This window comes from Mycena indigotica (genome assembly GCF_014461135.1).
Source record: "Mycena indigotica strain 171206Taipei chromosome Unknown Mind.scaff0002, whole genome shotgun sequence".
NCBI lineage: Eukaryota > Fungi > Basidiomycota > Agaricomycetes > Agaricales > Mycenaceae > Mycena > Mycena indigotica.
This window is the reverse complement of record NW_023503001.1, coordinates 4,306,706-4,323,221: the sequence shown is the minus strand read 5'-3', so window position 1 is coordinate 4,323,221 and position 16,516 is coordinate 4,306,706. Positions and strand designations below refer to the sequence as shown.

Genomic DNA, 16,516 nt, shown 5'->3' with positions numbered 1-16,516 from the left:
TGAAACAGAGGGTAGGTGGTGGGAAAGCAAAGGATACATCAGGCTTTAGATCAATCAGGCCATGCAAGTTTTTTCTATGAAACATGGACCTGGAACAGAACAGATGCTGAGTCAAGTTGAGTTGTTAGAGCTTAGTGAGTCATTGATGCCTTCTTGTATAGAGAGAAATCAAGTCAACCTTCCCTAATGGAGTCAGGTTTAAGTAGGATCAGGGTCAGGGTCAGGGCAGTCTTGACTTTCCTTATTTCTGCTGTTACCCAAAAAAGGTAATGTGGAGCTGAGTGGAGCACCACTGGCAAATGACTCAATGAGCATATGCCTGTAACCCTTGTGTAACACCTCTCTACTAAACATCAATGATAGCCACTCTTGCCACCAGCTCAGCCCTAGGGTCCGTCTGGACCTACGGGTCAAATCTGGGGTTGAACAGCCAGGTTCAGAAGTTGGTGGGGTAGAGCATGGGTCAGGGTCTCAGGGTCAGAGTCAGGGTTAGTATACCCTGACCCTGACTCTGATTATAACAAACCCTACCTGACTTGTACTCTACCCTCATCTTGTACATATAGATATGCATATGATGAATGAGGTTAGTATATACCTCTCTCAGTTCCTTTGTGCATTCTAATATGAAACCCTGCCACTTCAACCCCCCACTCATGCTTTCTAGAAAAGAGTAAAATGTGGACAATGAAGAGGACCAGGATGGAACACAAGAAGGCTTATAAATACTAATTGTAGTATATAATAATGATTGTTTGAGCTTTTTGAATTGTATCAAATATGACATGAGGGTTAACCTAGATCAAGTCAACCTTACACAGTAGGGTCAGGGTTAGGTAGGATCAGTGTCACAGATAAGACCTGGCCTGTCCTCTCTGGCACTGGTATCAGGCGACCAAGGGCCTATAACACACAGGATGTGATGACAGGAACAGACACCACAGTAGAGGGAAATGTATATGTGGGAAGCACATGACCAGGAAAGATGTGTTGGGCCTGCGCTGAGCCCAACTTGCAGCATGAAGGAACAGGAAGGAGTGCTAGGACGTTAGGAGTAGTGCCTGGCCTGCAAGGGATGTGCAATCATCTTCTCTGCAGCCAGAGACAGGGATATAGGAAGGAGCAGGAGAGGCCAAGGGTGTCTGATCACCCCTCAGCAGGGCATATATAAGGTATAATAGTATACACTGTACTTTATTGCTTAGATCACCTATTATACTACCTCACCCTATGCAAGGAGACATCACTGAGTCAACACTGACTCATTGGGCCTTGTCGACCTGACCTGACCCTGCCACTAACACCCACTTTAACGGGCCCTTTTAGTTTGATTTGAACCTGCCCGCCATACTTGTGGGCCTGACAATTCATCTATTCTGTTCCGGGCACTTGTTCCTCAAGAGGAGTCTTGCATAAGCCCAACCTGAACCCTGACAGTCAGGGTCAGGGTCAGGGTCAGGGTCTGAGTCAAGTTAAACAGACCCAGACCTGTACCTGTGCTCTATCATACAAGTGGTAAGCAGTGAACAGGAAGGGGAAATTCACAACAATATAGTGTTAATACTATTTGAGCCAGGCTAGCCCTAAACTAACAAAGCTAATATTTTGGGAGTATTTCACCTTTTGTGAGTCAACTATTATAAATTTTGAATAGGTTTGAACTGAACACTTACTCAATCAATGAAGCTCTACTACTATATGCAATATGGAGTCATTTGGTTGACTTGGGATTTTGAAGTCAATTCAATAAACCTTGACTGGTAGTGAAAGTCTATGGTTTTGTAATCAACCATATCAGGGTTGAAATCAAGTTTGTAGAATTTGGAAATACCTTTCTGACCATATCCAACTTTTGATAAACAGCCTAGAAACCATCAAGTAATTGGGTTAACAATCTAATAGTCAAAATATATTTTGTAATAAAGTCTGTGGTTTTGTATACAATGAACTTTATGTTGAATACTGTAAGGGGAGCATGTGATGTGACAGCTGTGACTGATCACGTGACTGGTCCGTGCGCAGATAGCCCTGTACTTAAGTAGTTGGCCGTGGGGCTGTTCCCCCGGCTTTGGTATCAACTAGGCACCTGGACCCTCATCCCCTGACAAATACCAGTTTATAGGCCAATTGAACACCTTCCTGCTCATATATAACATGTTAGGAACGGATAAGAACTCATTAAGATATGACCCTACCACTGTTTTGAAAACTCAGGGTTGGGTCAGTAATTTGCATTTTCTGACTCAACCATTGACCTTGAAGCATAGGTCTAAACTGAATAGTAACATGTATTAAGGGTCCCTACAATCTGGTAACATTTATTAGAAAGTTTGTGTAAAGTCATTACAAAGTTGTTATCCCATTCATGCTAATTATGTATTTAAATATGTAGCTGGAGACTGAACTTGTAGGGTCTACCCGGAGATCAGACCCTTGGGGTTGACTTGAGGGTTAACTTGAGGGTTGACCCTCAAGTCACTGATATACATACAATATCTCTTACAATTTCTCCAATGTATATACTGACAGTTTTAATCACAATTTCTGGCATGAATAAATTTGAGATTTCAACAATGATTTCATTGTACTGTAAATCTACAGTTTCAGCAGTGGAGAAATGTAAATAGAAACAAAGAGAATCTATGTGCATTTCTCCACTGCTGATTTCCTTTGTATCATCTGTGCTGAAACTGACAGTGAAATCCTTTGTTTCACTGACAGTTTCGCCACATTTGATGTGCGTGATATCATGACCAAATATATGTGCACAGATATCAACCATTTCAGGCATAGTTTCAGTCCCATAGATAGTTTTCATCTCAGACTGCCTAAAACTAGTATATATTTGACTAAAATCATTCTCAGTTTCAAAAATGTATATTTTGGGCAAATCTCCATAGGTTGATTTGGTTCTAGATTCTACCAGAATCTAGCACAGTTTCTACTTCAAGGGATATTTTACCAAATCCGGTGTGATTTTTCCCAGCTATCTTACCACAATGGAGACGATCACGTGCTATTACTTAAGGTGTTCCAGTTTGTCCTTGACAGTTACTCTCCTCTGTCCACACACCCAACCTCGCCTTCCTTATACTCGCCCGATATGCGACACGCCTTCCTCCTAGCTCTCGCAGCACTCAGTAGCTTCTGCTTAGATGCTCTCGCAGCCCAAACTACCCCTATTAGCCTCCCACTTTCGCGCAAGATACAAAAACCTATAGAGCGCGTCTCTGATAGTGACCGCCAACGCAAGCGAGCTCTCAAGGCTCAGCGAGAACGCCAGTGGCCTCCTGAAATAGCAGCAAAACGTATCTCGCCGCGGAGTGGCCCGTCCGATAGCGTTCAAGTGACAAACGCTGTCGTAACGTACACGGTGGGTTTCAGAACGACTCTCAAATGCATCCTCGCATTCTACTCTACCGCATAGGCCCATGTAGATGTCGGCGATCCTCCGCAAACTTGTGCGTATCGATGGCGAGTTCCTGTTGCTGATTTGAGCATCTGATTAGACGAACTGCTTATCGACACCGGAAGCTCGAATACCTGGGTCGGAAACTCCAAGCTATATCGGGCGACACTGGAAACCCGTCCAGATGGCGTCATACCCGGTCCAGTGGTGGGTACATTGACTTCAGACTCCAGAGAGCGATTTTTGTTCAATATTCTTCAGGTCCTTGTTTATGGATCAGGCTTGTTCACTGGTATGTTCACCAAATCTTGGTCGTAGAAAATGACTGATTTCTATAGGTGTTGAAATGGTCGAACAGCTCTCCTTGACACAGCAACTCCGCATCCGAAATCAATCCATTGCTGTCAGCGAACCACCACTCCCGCAGGGGTTTTCTAGTGCGTATGAGAGTCGGCTGGTCGACCGTAATAACATCCTTGATAGACATGGATGGTATCCTCGGGTATGAGGCTAGACGACTAGAGCGGGGCTTTTAACTTACTCGCACTCAGTATCGGACCCGTTGACTTAACCAGAGGGTCCGCATTACTTACCCTCTGTCCAGCCTCACTGACAAACGCCAGAACCATGATTCTGGAAAATGACCAGCACGAGATACCCACTGTTGTCGATAATCTCTTCTCGTCCGGAGTCATCCCTGCGCCAGTAGTAGGTATTTACTACGAGCCTGCCACTATCGAGTCAAGTGTCAACGGCGAGTTGACTCTGGGAGGTGTGGATGATACGAAATATCTAGACCAAGTTCACTATACGTAAGCCTCTGACGAATGAGTGCAATTTTTCTGACTGTTGCCAGACCAATCACAACCAGCACACCTGCCTCGAGTTACTGGGGCATTGACCAGACCATCGTTTGTCTGTTGGACCATCCTTTTCTGTCTGCCACCGCTAAATCCGTCATGCAGATGGCACAGAAACAATACTAGCACAAACATCTGGCATCGTCGACACTGGAACCACTCTTATTCTTCTGGCGACCGACGCCTTTTCCGCGTACAAATCTGCAACCGGCGCTACATACGACAACTCTACCGGTCTCCTAAAAATCTCCACCGAGGATTTCCATCGTCTCAAGAATCTGGACTTTCACATAGGCGGTGTATGTTTTGTCCGCGTCGCTATTACGGACTGATGACCGCTCAGCAAACTTTTTCGCTCACTCCTGATGCCCAAATATGGCCTCGATTGCTGAACTCGGATATAGGCGGTGATTCACAAAGCATTTATCTCGTGCGTATCTCCATTTATGGCGATTGTCCCACTCATTTGGCCCAGATTGTTGGAGATCTTGGAACAAATTCTGGCTCAGGCCTTGATTTCATCAACGGTTATGGCTTTTTGGAGCGATTTTACTCTGTTTATGACACAGGAAATCGTCGCGTAGGCCTTGCTGAAACCCAATACACCAACGCGAAGGTGAATGGAGCCGTGTGATCTCGGTGGACAGAACAACTCCGTTAGCCTGCGAAAGTCACGCAACATCTATGCTACCTAGACGACGCTTCGAGTTTCAGATGCATCTGCAGTACCAATTGCTGTAGAGTTACTGTATGTACTTTGAGGACATCATCAACTATAGACTTTTCTCGGATCATGACGGCATCTATCGGCATCAAGTCAGCCTTGACTCCAACTTGAACCACCATCGTATAAAGTACCATGCTTGACCCTGCAGCCATGGAATATGAACACCCTCGTCATTTCTTCCGCTTTAGCCACCTTTTTTTCCGCGGCGTTGGCGCAAGATGATTTCAATTGGAACTTGGTACTTTTGCTTTTGAACGACCTACTTAGATTCAGATTCAGCTTTTTCATGGTAGCTGTCAGCCAATGCAACCCTGGATTGGGTCTCCTGCTACTCTGGTCTCCAATGCGCCTTGCTTCAAGTTCCACTAGATTACACTTTTGGAGACTCTCGAAATGCGTCGATTGCCATTACCCGCATTCCCGCGACGGCCACAGACTCTTATCTAGGGCCTGTCCTTTTCAATCCTGGTGGCCCCGGAGGCAGTGGCGTGGCTGCAATTCTATCGGCTGGCGCATCCTTTGCAGAGTTTCTAGGTCCACAGTTCGACATTGTTGGTTTTGATCCCCGAGGTAAGAAACGTATTTGCGTCTTGGCCAATGTCTAATCTAATTGCATGTAGGCGTTGGTTTCTCCCAACCATCTGCGAGCTTTTTTGCCAGTGCAGCGCAACGGGCGTTTTGGTTACCTGAAGACCTGAACCTACGCTACCCAGCCCTTGATGCTAACTCGGAGGTTCTTTCGAATCAATGGGCACAATACCAACTTGTGGGACAACAGGCGAGACGGCATGACACCACCAGCGTGCTTCAATATTTCACCACAGACAATGTTGCTGAAGATATGCTCCGAATCACGGAGGCCTTTGGATTCGAGAAGTTGCAGTATTGGGGTGTCTCGTTCGTTTTTGAACAACTGCATTCCAACAGTGCTCATGCAACTGCTAAGGTACGGCACAGTCTTGGGACAGACCTTTGCAACGTTGTTCCCCGTGAGTTCTTCGTCAAACCCTTCTTCATATTCCAACACGTTCGGAGGACAAGGTCGGCAGGATGGTCATCGATGGTAAGGTATATATCCGGCTTGCTTTCGAGTCTGAATCACTTGAAGGTGTTATGGATGGCGAGGCCTGGTTTAGCGGTCGGCCCTTCTCCTCGAGATCATTCTTGCAAACTGAAGTTGGAGAGTAGCCAACATAACCGAATCTTTGACGGACTCCGACAAAGCTCTACAGGATTTTTTTGATGGCTGCTTTGACGCTGGGCCTACGGGATGCGCATATTACGACTCGTCCCCCAACAAGATAGCCAACAATCTCCAAAGTCTTTTCCAAACATACCACCAACAACCACGACCCGTCCTCACAAACGAGTCTCATGGCGTCGTCGATTATAGCTTCCTGAGAAATATCGTCTTCGGCGCGACTTTCAGCCCGTACGGCGGGTTTGCGCCCTTAGCAGAGAGACTAGCGGAACTGACCGGCGGAAATGCAACCAACACTTATGCTCAGTATCAAGTTGATGAGTTCAAGTGCGATTCCTCTGCGAACACTAATGTTGGGAGCATCTTCGAGGCGGAAATTGCGACTACGTGCGGGGATGCTAATTCGGTAGACGACTCAATTGCAGACTTGAAGACGTTTTACTCGAATGAAGCTAAGTTATCGAGTTTTGCTGATATATGGGCATCTTGGCGAATCTGGTGCTCGTGGGTCTGCCATATATATTAGTAGGCTGAGCTGACCTAAATTCCCAGAGGCTGGAAAGTTCACCGTCCGTCGCGTTTCCAAGGCACGTAAGCATTGTCGAGTTTGGTTGTTTAGCTGGATGAGAGCAGGTCCTCTTGGCGCCAACACAAGCTTTCCGCTCCTTGTCATCGGTAACACGGTGGACCCCATTACGCCTCTTGTGTGGTCAGTATATATACGACCACTCCTCATTCCATCTGACACACCGACAGGGCGGCCAAAGCCGTCAAACTGTTTCCTGGCTCTGTGTTGATCACACAGAATTCTCCTGGAGTAAGTCATTCGAGGCAGAGGTCAATACGGCCGCTTTAAGGATCTATCAGCACACCTCTCTAGTAGCGCCATCGAATTGCACACATGGTGCTTTGGCCGCTTATTTTCAGGACGGGACACTCCCCGCTGTTGGGAAGGTCTGTGAAGTTGATGCGGAACTCTTCCCCAAAGCGAACGTCAAGACTGGGAAGGAAGTGCGAAGGGGACTTGAGAATACTATTCGCTCGATTGCAAATGGTGTTCGCATTGCAAACAAAGGCGGAAGATTGGGTAGATTTTTTTAGATCAAGGGGTGCTTAGATTACTTACATAATTCCCCGTGAATTTCACGTGCTTTTCAGCCTTTTCCCTTATGTCGCGCCATGTCTTCCGCCAGCTGCAGCTCCTCATACCAGGGGCGGCCTTGACGTTCTACCTCGACACTTTTGCTCACCTGAAAGAAACCCTCGAGGACACGCACTCATGGGCCCGGTAGTAGTTCACGAGAAAGTTTTGTGTGTGCAAGAACTCATCATAAGCTAGGTCGGCAACCATTGCAAGCCTCGGACTTCTGGGGGCTGTCATTGCTATGTTCTCCTATATTATAATCGCGTCGTGGACCCAAATTCATGGCGTCCAACCTGATGTTGGTCTTCACGTTCAAGTCAAATTCAAGTTGATTTGCCCACTCGCAGTTCCGTTCATGGCGTGCTTCGGGGGTGCTTTCTAGAGTAATTCCAGTGCGTCGAGAACACTTTACGACGCCACCTCTTTGAATCGTTCTCCGCTAGGTGCTCACATTTTCGATCGTCTCTGGATGGCTTGGATTCACGATAACATTCGGCCAAACCACCATGGGTTATGTCCGTGGTGCCATAGCTGGTTCGTAGCTCCACAACCAGACGTGTCTTTACTCAGCCTCGCCAGCCTCAGCGTTATTCGCTACCACATTTGGCTGTCTTGGACTCATCCCCGCGAGACGCATTCGAGATCAGAGGCCCGACTAAAATTGTATCTACTTGTATGTAAGAATAAGAGAACTCAGTACAAACTTGGAATTGAGTACTGAGTGCTGCTTGCTAACTGCTTGTCGGTATTCATTCAGCATCGATCATCTGAGTGAGCTTACGTCATTTGAGTTGACCACCCAAAACTTTTTTCACTTGATGCTATGGAGGTAGACGAGCCACGCTTGAATCGATTCAAGGTTTAATCCTTTTGGCACAAACGAGCATTGCATCTGACTCCTCCTAGCACCAATCCTATGCAGAGTCTCTCAAGAGCGTCCATGTTCCGTCAATATTAGCCCAAACACCACAAGATAATGACCTGAAGGTTTGGTATTCTTACCTGTGAACCCAAGGCTAAATCGTTACAGGACCATGAATCTCATTTCCACTCGTCGCTTGAACATTGGCAACAACTCAATCTTTCTCCCAGTTTCATCCAGTTTGCCAAACGGGCAGGCCCACTTTCCGCGTCCTTGCCATTGCTCCTTCACAACTGGCAAGAAGTAGTGCAGCTGTGGGTGACTGCGCTGGATGAGTCAGACGACGAAGGACTGAGAGCTGTTCTTGAGTGCGTACCCTATTATCTTTCCATATTTTTCCAGGTTCATGTTCGTTCGTTCAGTTTGTTTCAAAAGCTCACCCATGACTTGCGCACGACCATCGCTGCAGCATATCTCGATCCCGTATTGCCACGACTACTTTCGCTCCTCCACCGTTCAAAAACGGTCTCCACGTCTGCTCTAACGGCACTCCTCGCAACATTCGCCTCTGTGTTTAAATTTCTCCTTGTCCCCGCCTGCTCCGAAGATGACTCAACTCTTCTTGATGCGACCTGGCGTGAAATACGCGACACCCTTCCACGTTGTTTGCCTGAAGTCCAGCGTGCACTGGCGGAAGTTTGGGGGGGTGTTATAAGACGACTGAAATCCAGCGTTAGAGAACGAGCCGTTGTCCTATTGTGTGAAAGTGTCGCCGACGAAGAATCAGATGTTCAAGATGCTGTGGCATGGGCAGTTGTCTATGCATGTCAAGTGCGTTGCTTCCCCTTTTTTTCATCGTAATCTTGAACTTGTTCAGTCGGTCTCCCAAACATTACACACATGTGCTCCGTCTGTTGTTGGACCACTGGTCCACTTCCACGTCTTCACTTCGCCCTCTTCTTCCCGGACCCACACACTTTTGAAGCGATCTTTAACCGCCCTCATCCACCACGTTCGGAATGCTGACAATTTTAGCGTGGTTGCAGACATTCTTGTGGACAGACTTGTCTCTTTGACGGCAGAACAACCAGATGCAGCGAGCATGAGATCCATGGTTGACTTGATGTCTATTGCGACCTCCGTCCGCAGTGGCACCCGACTGACGCGTGAGTGGTGCGATTATCCTGAGTTCAACTTGTTGATATTTTAACAGCAAAGCACGCAAATTCTATTCTGAAAGCCTTTCCGTCTCTCTTTGCGATCTATCTTGCGTCTCCTTCAGACCAATTGTCCGCATCACTGCTTCACTTAGCCACGGCTGCACTTATGGCAACGCCGGAGGCAGACAGCTCGTTTTGGATGGGAAAGGGGCGGGAGATGTTGGATGCACTATGGAATATGCCTGATCGCGAAGCTACGCTATTCTCCATTTCCTTGACCGGCGCATTAGCGGAGCTCGGTTGGCCGGGATGGCGTGCAATTGGACTGCCTCTCACTTTCAGAGCCTCTTCAAAAATTCTAAGCGGAACTGATGATCAACTCCAAACAAGAACAGTAGCACTCCTCGCCCAACTCTGGCGGGCTAAGAAATTTACTAGCGACGGAGATGTAGTTTGGAGAAACTCCCTAGAAACATGGAGTGTCAAGCATCTTGGTGAAATGAAGAACCGTGATGTTGCTACACTTGATTGGGATCAGGTGTGTTAAGAACAGGTTATTTTCTGCTCAAGACTCAACTAGATTCTAGGCGGGAGTGCTGTCTAACATATTAACCCTATCCTCGTCGTTCTCTCAATCTTCTGGCATTTCCGCCGCTCTTATATCACTTACCGACGCACAACTTGCTCAAAATGAACCCTTGGAAGGAGTCACACCTCTGTTTGTTGGGATGTGTATGCGAGCGCTGTCGCAAAGGTCGCCAACGGAGTGGAAAGATTTGAAACTCACAAAATGGGTTGAGCAGTGCACCCAAGTTGATATCGTCTGGGCCACCTCCCCTGAGGTGCTCGAGGCTCTTGCTGCTCTTCTCTCCACGAGGTATGTCTCCGTTGAATCCCCGGTCAAATCAACTTATCATTTTAAAAGCGCAGCTGAGTCTGTTGATATCGAGTTGATGTACCCAGCTTTGGCGCCTGCCATTCTCTCCAACTCTCGGCCTCTTCGACTGGCTGCGCTTCGACTTTTAGCGGCAACTCGGCCATCTGACGCCCGTGAGGTGGTGAAACGGTGTTTAGCTGGCGAGGAAGTTCCCCTCGAAGTGCAAGGTGTCCGTGAGCGTGTGTTGAGGATCGGAAGAGTAGAGTCCATCGTGAAGGATAAAGAAAAAGAGACCGATATTGGACCAGATGTCTGTGCTCGGTGGCTGATTGGTGCGTATCTTTCGGCTTTTATGTTTTAACTGCTCAAAGTCTACCCTTTCAGCGCAGCTCAAAGTTAACCTTCGACCGTTGTGGTCACCAGCTGCTGGCGCCTTGGCTCAAATGTCGCAACGTTTTGGCGATGACGTCTGGGGTTTGGTGTTCGCTGAATTGCAGCAGGTGTATGCAAACCCCAATGTAGTCCGGGGTCCAAGCTCAGACCCCATCGAAGACACGGATGACGTGAGAGAAGATGAGCGCTCGTGGCGGGATCCTAATGCCTACAAACTTCGTACTGCTGTCAGGAAATGGCTTGACTCCCGTCATCATGTCGCTGAACTTATGGCTGTAAGTGAATAATGCTTCATTATTTCCGTACTTGAACCCAAATCCAAGGCGGCCGACCCATCTGAGCGATTTGACCCCCAATCATACGAATCTCAGCTGCTATTTGCATTGGGAGAAAGCCCCGAACTAGTCCAAAAACACAACCGCGATATCGTCTCCTTCTTTCTCGAGCTTGTCTCTTCGGAATCAAAACTGGCTCGTCATAAGCTTGCCTCTTGGCTGACTCTCTTCTCAAAGCTGAGCAATCCGAAAGCTCTATATGCGACCGACGCTCTGCGAAATTTCTACCTTTCTACTCTATCATACCCAGACCGAAATCTTCAATCAAGCGCATTATCCTGTGTTCTGAGCTACAAATCGCCGCACTTGGTACCTCATGAGTCGCAGCTCCGGACCTTCTTGGACGATACGCGTTGGCGTGACGAGCTCAGTCGCTTGGACCTTACTCAAGTCCAGTCACATGACCGCGTCGAAGTTATTGACGTTCTCATTCGCCTTCTCTTCGGAATGATGCTGGAAAAGAAAGGTCGCTCGAGAGGCGCAGATCGACGAGCAGCAATTCTGAGTGCCTTCGCTGGTTGCACCGACGTAGAGCTTGGGCTTCTGGTTGACCTAATGCTGAAGTCATTTGGAGACACTTGTAACGGGCGTCGCGACTCGGTTTTCGCAATTCAGACCGTGCCGTCTACCGCTAGTGGGAAACAGCAAATCGGGTTTCTCAGCCTGCTTGGGGAAGTCATCAAGCACTTAGGTTCACGAATAGTGAAATACTGGCCAGTGCTCCTGGGCAGGACAATGGATTGCATTGCGGAGGCTCAGTCCCGTATCGCTGGGAGTATTGAGGACGTGGAGCTAGACAATTCAGACGCGGAAGATGACGACCCAAACCCAACCTCTTCTCCCACCAAAAAATGGCGAACCATCCGCCAATTGGGCCTGAAACGCTTGGCCGATTTTTTCCGATGCCAGGTCGACTTCGACTTCGACTTCTACATGCCCGTTGCTTTTGAAACATTCATCTCTCCACGTCTTCCGGCGCTCGACAAGGAAAATACTCAAGCACCCTCGGCTCTGTTGGAATTATTCAATGTTTGGACTTTGAACGTCCGACACATCACCTTCCTTACACAGTACGACCAGCGTTTATTGCCCCAGATTTATGCCTGCCTGACCGCGACTAATGTCAAGCCTGCAGTCGTGTCCAAGGTTTTCGATATGGTCGAGAAGATATTGGATGTCGCCTCTATTGAAAATCAAGTCTCAAATATGGTCATGAAGCCCCATGTCTCCATTCTACTCCAGAATCTGGCCAGTCTTGTTGAACGATCCAATATTACCACCCTCTCCAGCCCGCTTGGCCAGCGCCAGATCGGAATTTTGGCGAGCATCGCACAGTACTCGACAAATGCTTCCCAAGCTTCAACGCTTCTTACTTTGTTCACCCCACTCTTGCTTCGACCAGCAAAGGTTGTTCCAGAAAAAGTGAAGGGCGATCTCTTAACCATCATCGGCAATCAGATGGCCCTGATCTCGGATCTCAAGGATGCCAACTCGCAAATCTACGCCAAGACGTTTGAACTGTTATCGCGTTTGTTGCAATCGCTCCGGTCGCGTCCTGCCCGTTTGGCCCTCATTGCCGCTTTCCGGCATCTATCAGCCCTCGATGCCTCCCTTGACCGCATCGTTGATATTCTTGACTCACTGAACGCTTATTCGGCCAGAAGAGTGGACGAGCCAGATTTCGAACGTCGCCTTAGTGCCTTCGTCTCATTGAACGAGACATTGTTTGGCTCTCTTTCTGTCTCGGAATGGCTCCCGGTCATTTACAGTATGCTGCATTCAATTCAAGACCCAGCTGAGCTTGCAATCCGCACCAGTTCAGCCTTTTCACTCCGCCATTTCATTGATTTGGTAGCCACAGGCTCTGTCGACCACGAAACCATGTTCCTTCGCGTTCTTTATCCTGGCATCAAGAACGGATTGCACTCCAGGAACGAATTGGTCCGGGGAGAGCTATTGGGTGTCCTGGCGTACGCAGTTCACAAATGCGACAGCATCAGTCCTTTGCAGGACATGCGTGTTCTGCTTGCCGGCGGAGACGAAGAGGCCAATTTCTTCAACAACATCCACCATATTCAGATACATCGTCGCTCTCGAGCCCTGCGACGACTAGGAGACCACTGTGACGAGGGACAACTTCGGAGTAGCACACTCGCTGAGATCATGGTGCCTTTGGTGGCGAACTACATTGCGGATACGACGCTCGTTGACCATCACCTTGTTAACGATGCCATTACAGCAACAGGCCGGATGGCCAAACACCTGTCTTGGGGTGCTTATTACGCCTTGGTTCAAAAGTACCTGCGACTCTCCCGAGCCAAAGATGCGTCAGAGCGTGTCTATATTCGCACATTGGTCGCCATTCTTGACAACTTTCATTTCTCGATGGAGCAGTCGATTCCGGCCGTCGAAGTTGGGCAGGATGGTAACAATGGCGAGGAAGATTCTGAGGACGACGTCGCTCCAGTAACTACGCCTGCAACTTTGCAAAGTTCAGCGCGAATTGCCGATGCTGTTAACCTACGGCTCTTACCCAACCTGTTGAACCATCTGGAGAAACGTGACGAAAAGACTGACGATACAACTCGCATCCCTATTGCAGTTGGTATCGTTCGAGTTGCGCTTCATCTTCCTGTCGCCAATCGCGAGGCTCAAGTTTCACGCTTGCTCACGATTCTCAGCCAAGTATTCAGGAGTCGTTCTCAAGAAACACGTGACTTAACCAGGGAAACATTGGCTCGGATCACTGTCAGCCTTGGACCCACATACCTCCCTCTTGTATTCCGTGAACTGCGCGCCGCGCTGCTTCGCGGCCCTCAGCTCCACGTTTTGGCCTATGTCACGCATTCATTGCTCGTTCACGTTTCTTCCGAACACAATGTCAAAACGTTCAGCACCCTGGATGATTGCGTTTCCGATGTTGCGCATATCTCGGCTGAAGTGATCTTTGGAGAGTCAGCGAAGGACGTGATGGCAGAAGACTTCAAAACCAAAATGCGCGAGGCTAAATCCTCGTCCTCGAAAGGCCTCGACTCGTTTGGAATTATCGCCCGATTCATCACTCCCCAGCGTCTGAGCAATCTTCTGTTGCCTCTCCGGGCCATTATGCACGAGACCGTATCAGTTAAGATGATGCTCCTGGTGGAAGAGGTTCTACGCAGGATAACAACAGGTCTTAATGCCAACGAACATCTTACCCCTCCAGAACTCCTTGTCCTTTGCCATACCCTGATCAGCCAGAATGCAAAATTCCTGAAGGAGGGGTCCATCAAGCGCAAAGGCAAACCCAAGGGCGATGCTATCGTTCAGACAAAACGTCATATAGCGGTAGAGGAGGATCACTATGCCACCAACTCGTTTCGGTGAGTCGTGCGACTTATTCATGCCTTCCACAATCCGGCTAAAAATGCTCTTAGATTCATCTCCTTCGGTTTAGAGCTATTTAATACTGCTCTTCGCAGGAGTCGATTTGACTTCCACGATGCAAACATCATTCAGAGACTGGACTCCATGGTCGTTGTTATTGGCAACACTCTCTACACCAACGCTTCACCTGTTCTTATAGCTGGCCTCAAGGCTGCTGCCGGTATTGTAAAATGCCCTCTCAAGACGCTCGACAAATCCGTTCCCGTCTTTGTACGCCAAATTCTTGATATCATCAAGCAGGCCGGCAGCACAGAGTCGGAGGTAGTTCAGGGTGCATTCAAATCACTTGCCACCATTCTCAGAGATGGCCCTCCCGTTAAAGTCCAGGAGAAAGACTTGGTTTTCTTACTGGAGCTTCTGACGCCAGATCTCGAAGAGCCCACTCGACAGACGTCTGCTTTTGCCATCCTTCGTAGCGTCGTTGCACGCAAATTCGTCGTACCAGAAATCTACGTCGTTATGGAGAAGGTTGCTGAGATCATGGTTACCAGCCAGTCTCCCCAAGTTCAAGAGCTTTGCCGTAGCGTCCTCTTACAGTTTTTGCTGGACTATCCTCAAGGAAAAGGTCGTTTGCGAACCCAAATGACCTTCCTAGCGAAGAACCTCTCGTATGAGTTTGAAAGCGGGCGAAAGTCGGTGTTGGAACTCCTGGGTGCTATTTTGGCAAAGTTCGAAGCCGCTCTGGTGGATGAATATGCGGATCTCTTGTTCGTCACTTTGGCCATGTCCATAGTGAACGACGACTCTACCAAGTGTCGCGAAATGTCTGCACAACTCATCAAGACACTCTTCTCGAGATTAGACAACGGATCCCGTCAAAATATTCTCTCCCACTTGCATTCCTGGGCCTCGCAGTCAGCTCAGCCCCAACTCACTCGCGTCGCGTTCCAGATTTATGGCTCTGTGATCGAACTGATGGAATCTGATGGCACAGCACACGTGACCTCTATACTTAAAGATGTCAACGCCTCTCTTCAACTGAGCCGCCAGGAGCTCCTGGATACCGCAACGGACGAGAAAGACGCAATGGAGGTGGAGCTGGACTGGCAACGTCCTTATCATTCTTTGAGCCTCATCGCCAAACTTTTGCGCGTATTTCCTGCCATCACTACCGAATCATCCGGTGTAGACTGGGACTTGATCGTTGCGCATCTACTCTTTCCCCACTCGTGGGTTCGAATTGTGTCCTGCAAACTGGTTGGTAGTTTGTTCGCTGCCATTCCTCCTGCGCCGCCATGTGACCTGCCACCACCCCTCTCTGGCGAAACAGCACTCCGGGACATCGCCCTTAAGCTTTCAACTCAATTGAAAAGTCCGCATCTCGATGAGGCTCTCAGTCTGCAGGTGGTTAAAAACCTGTTCTATATTGGAAAATGCTTCGCGGCCGGGTCATCGCCGTCAGAGGAAGAAGTGGATGCGGCTAGCGACGATGAGGAAAAGACGACGCATTCGAATCCTTTGCCTTGGATGTTTTCGAAGCTGTCTTATCAGATTCGATCGTCTCATATTGCACGAAGAAACAAAGCTTCAAGCGCGGTCGGTCTTCTATGTTCTACTTGTACTCGTTTATTGATCAGGATGGCAGTCCAATTGGGCTCAACAACCCACGGCAGTTCTGCGTTGGTTCGCAGCGATGGCGGCACATATGGACGAGGCCAAGCTCAATTTGTTCCTCGTTCATATCCTCACACCCGTATATCGCATCACGGAGGATGACACAATTCGTGATTCACAAATGGGTATGTAGCTCTGACTTGACTGGCACATAGCTCATTCCCTTGTTTTTTATTAGCTGAGATGAAGACCCTTTGTGTGGAGCTCCAGGATCTCGTTCAAGCCAAAGTTGGGGTGACCAAGTTCTCCGCTGTCTACAATCAAATCCGTCAAGGCGCGCTTGGCATGCAGCGTGAACGGAAGGCCACCCGAGTTCTGCAGGCCACGGTCAACCCTGAGGCTGCAGCGCGAAGGAAACATCAGCGGAATGTGATCAAGAAGGAGAGTAAGAAGCGGAAAGGGGCTGTGCTTGCGTGAGTTTCCTGCTTCGTTTTTTCCTCTCTTCTGACGTTGGCTTTAGAGAGGGTCGTGGTAAGTTAAAACGAAGGAGGGAGGAATGACTGTGTAT

The 16,516-nt window shown here is 48.5% G+C and overlaps 2 protein-coding genes across 2 annotated transcripts; both read left to right on the top strand.

Moving 5' to 3' along the window:
- Positions 1–3,103: 3,103 nt before the first annotated feature.
- Positions 3,104–8,000, top strand: MIND_00241400 (AB hydrolase-1 domain-containing protein; the record flags this gene model as incomplete). The annotated part of the gene is made up of 27 exons (XM_037359297.1): positions 3,104–3,373; positions 3,428–3,461; positions 3,510–3,616; positions 3,671–3,701; positions 3,748–3,846; positions 3,893–3,911; positions 3,961–3,987; positions 4,033–4,221; positions 4,266–4,324; positions 4,375–4,568; positions 4,613–4,699; positions 4,745–4,885; positions 5,290–5,566; positions 5,617–5,893; positions 5,943–5,985; positions 6,032–6,134; positions 6,185–6,603; positions 6,650–6,701; positions 6,750–6,788; positions 6,831–6,906; positions 6,954–7,014; positions 7,065–7,284; positions 7,356–7,485; positions 7,537–7,639; positions 7,689–7,733; positions 7,785–7,875; positions 7,921–8,000. 27 exons carry the CDS (start codon positions 3,104–3,106, stop codon positions 7,998–8,000), a joined length of 3,273 nt encoding a protein of 1,090 aa, XP_037224392.1.
- Positions 8,001–8,158: 158 nt separating this feature from the next.
- On the top strand, positions 8,159–16,508 carry MIND_00241300 (DRIM domain-containing protein; the record flags this gene model as incomplete). The annotated part of the gene is made up of 14 exons (XM_037359296.1): positions 8,159–8,200; positions 8,248–8,328; positions 8,372–8,571; positions 8,626–9,034; positions 9,081–9,369; positions 9,417–9,901; positions 9,951–10,240; positions 10,289–10,572; positions 10,625–10,908; positions 10,957–14,330; positions 14,385–15,930; positions 15,980–16,133; positions 16,187–16,421; positions 16,469–16,508. The coding sequence occupies exons 1-14, from the start codon at positions 8,165–8,167 to the stop codon at positions 16,506–16,508; spliced, it is 7,707 nt and encodes a 2,568-aa protein (XP_037224391.1). The 5' UTR covers positions 8,159–8,164.
- Between the last annotated feature and the right edge of the window lie 8 nt (positions 16,509–16,516).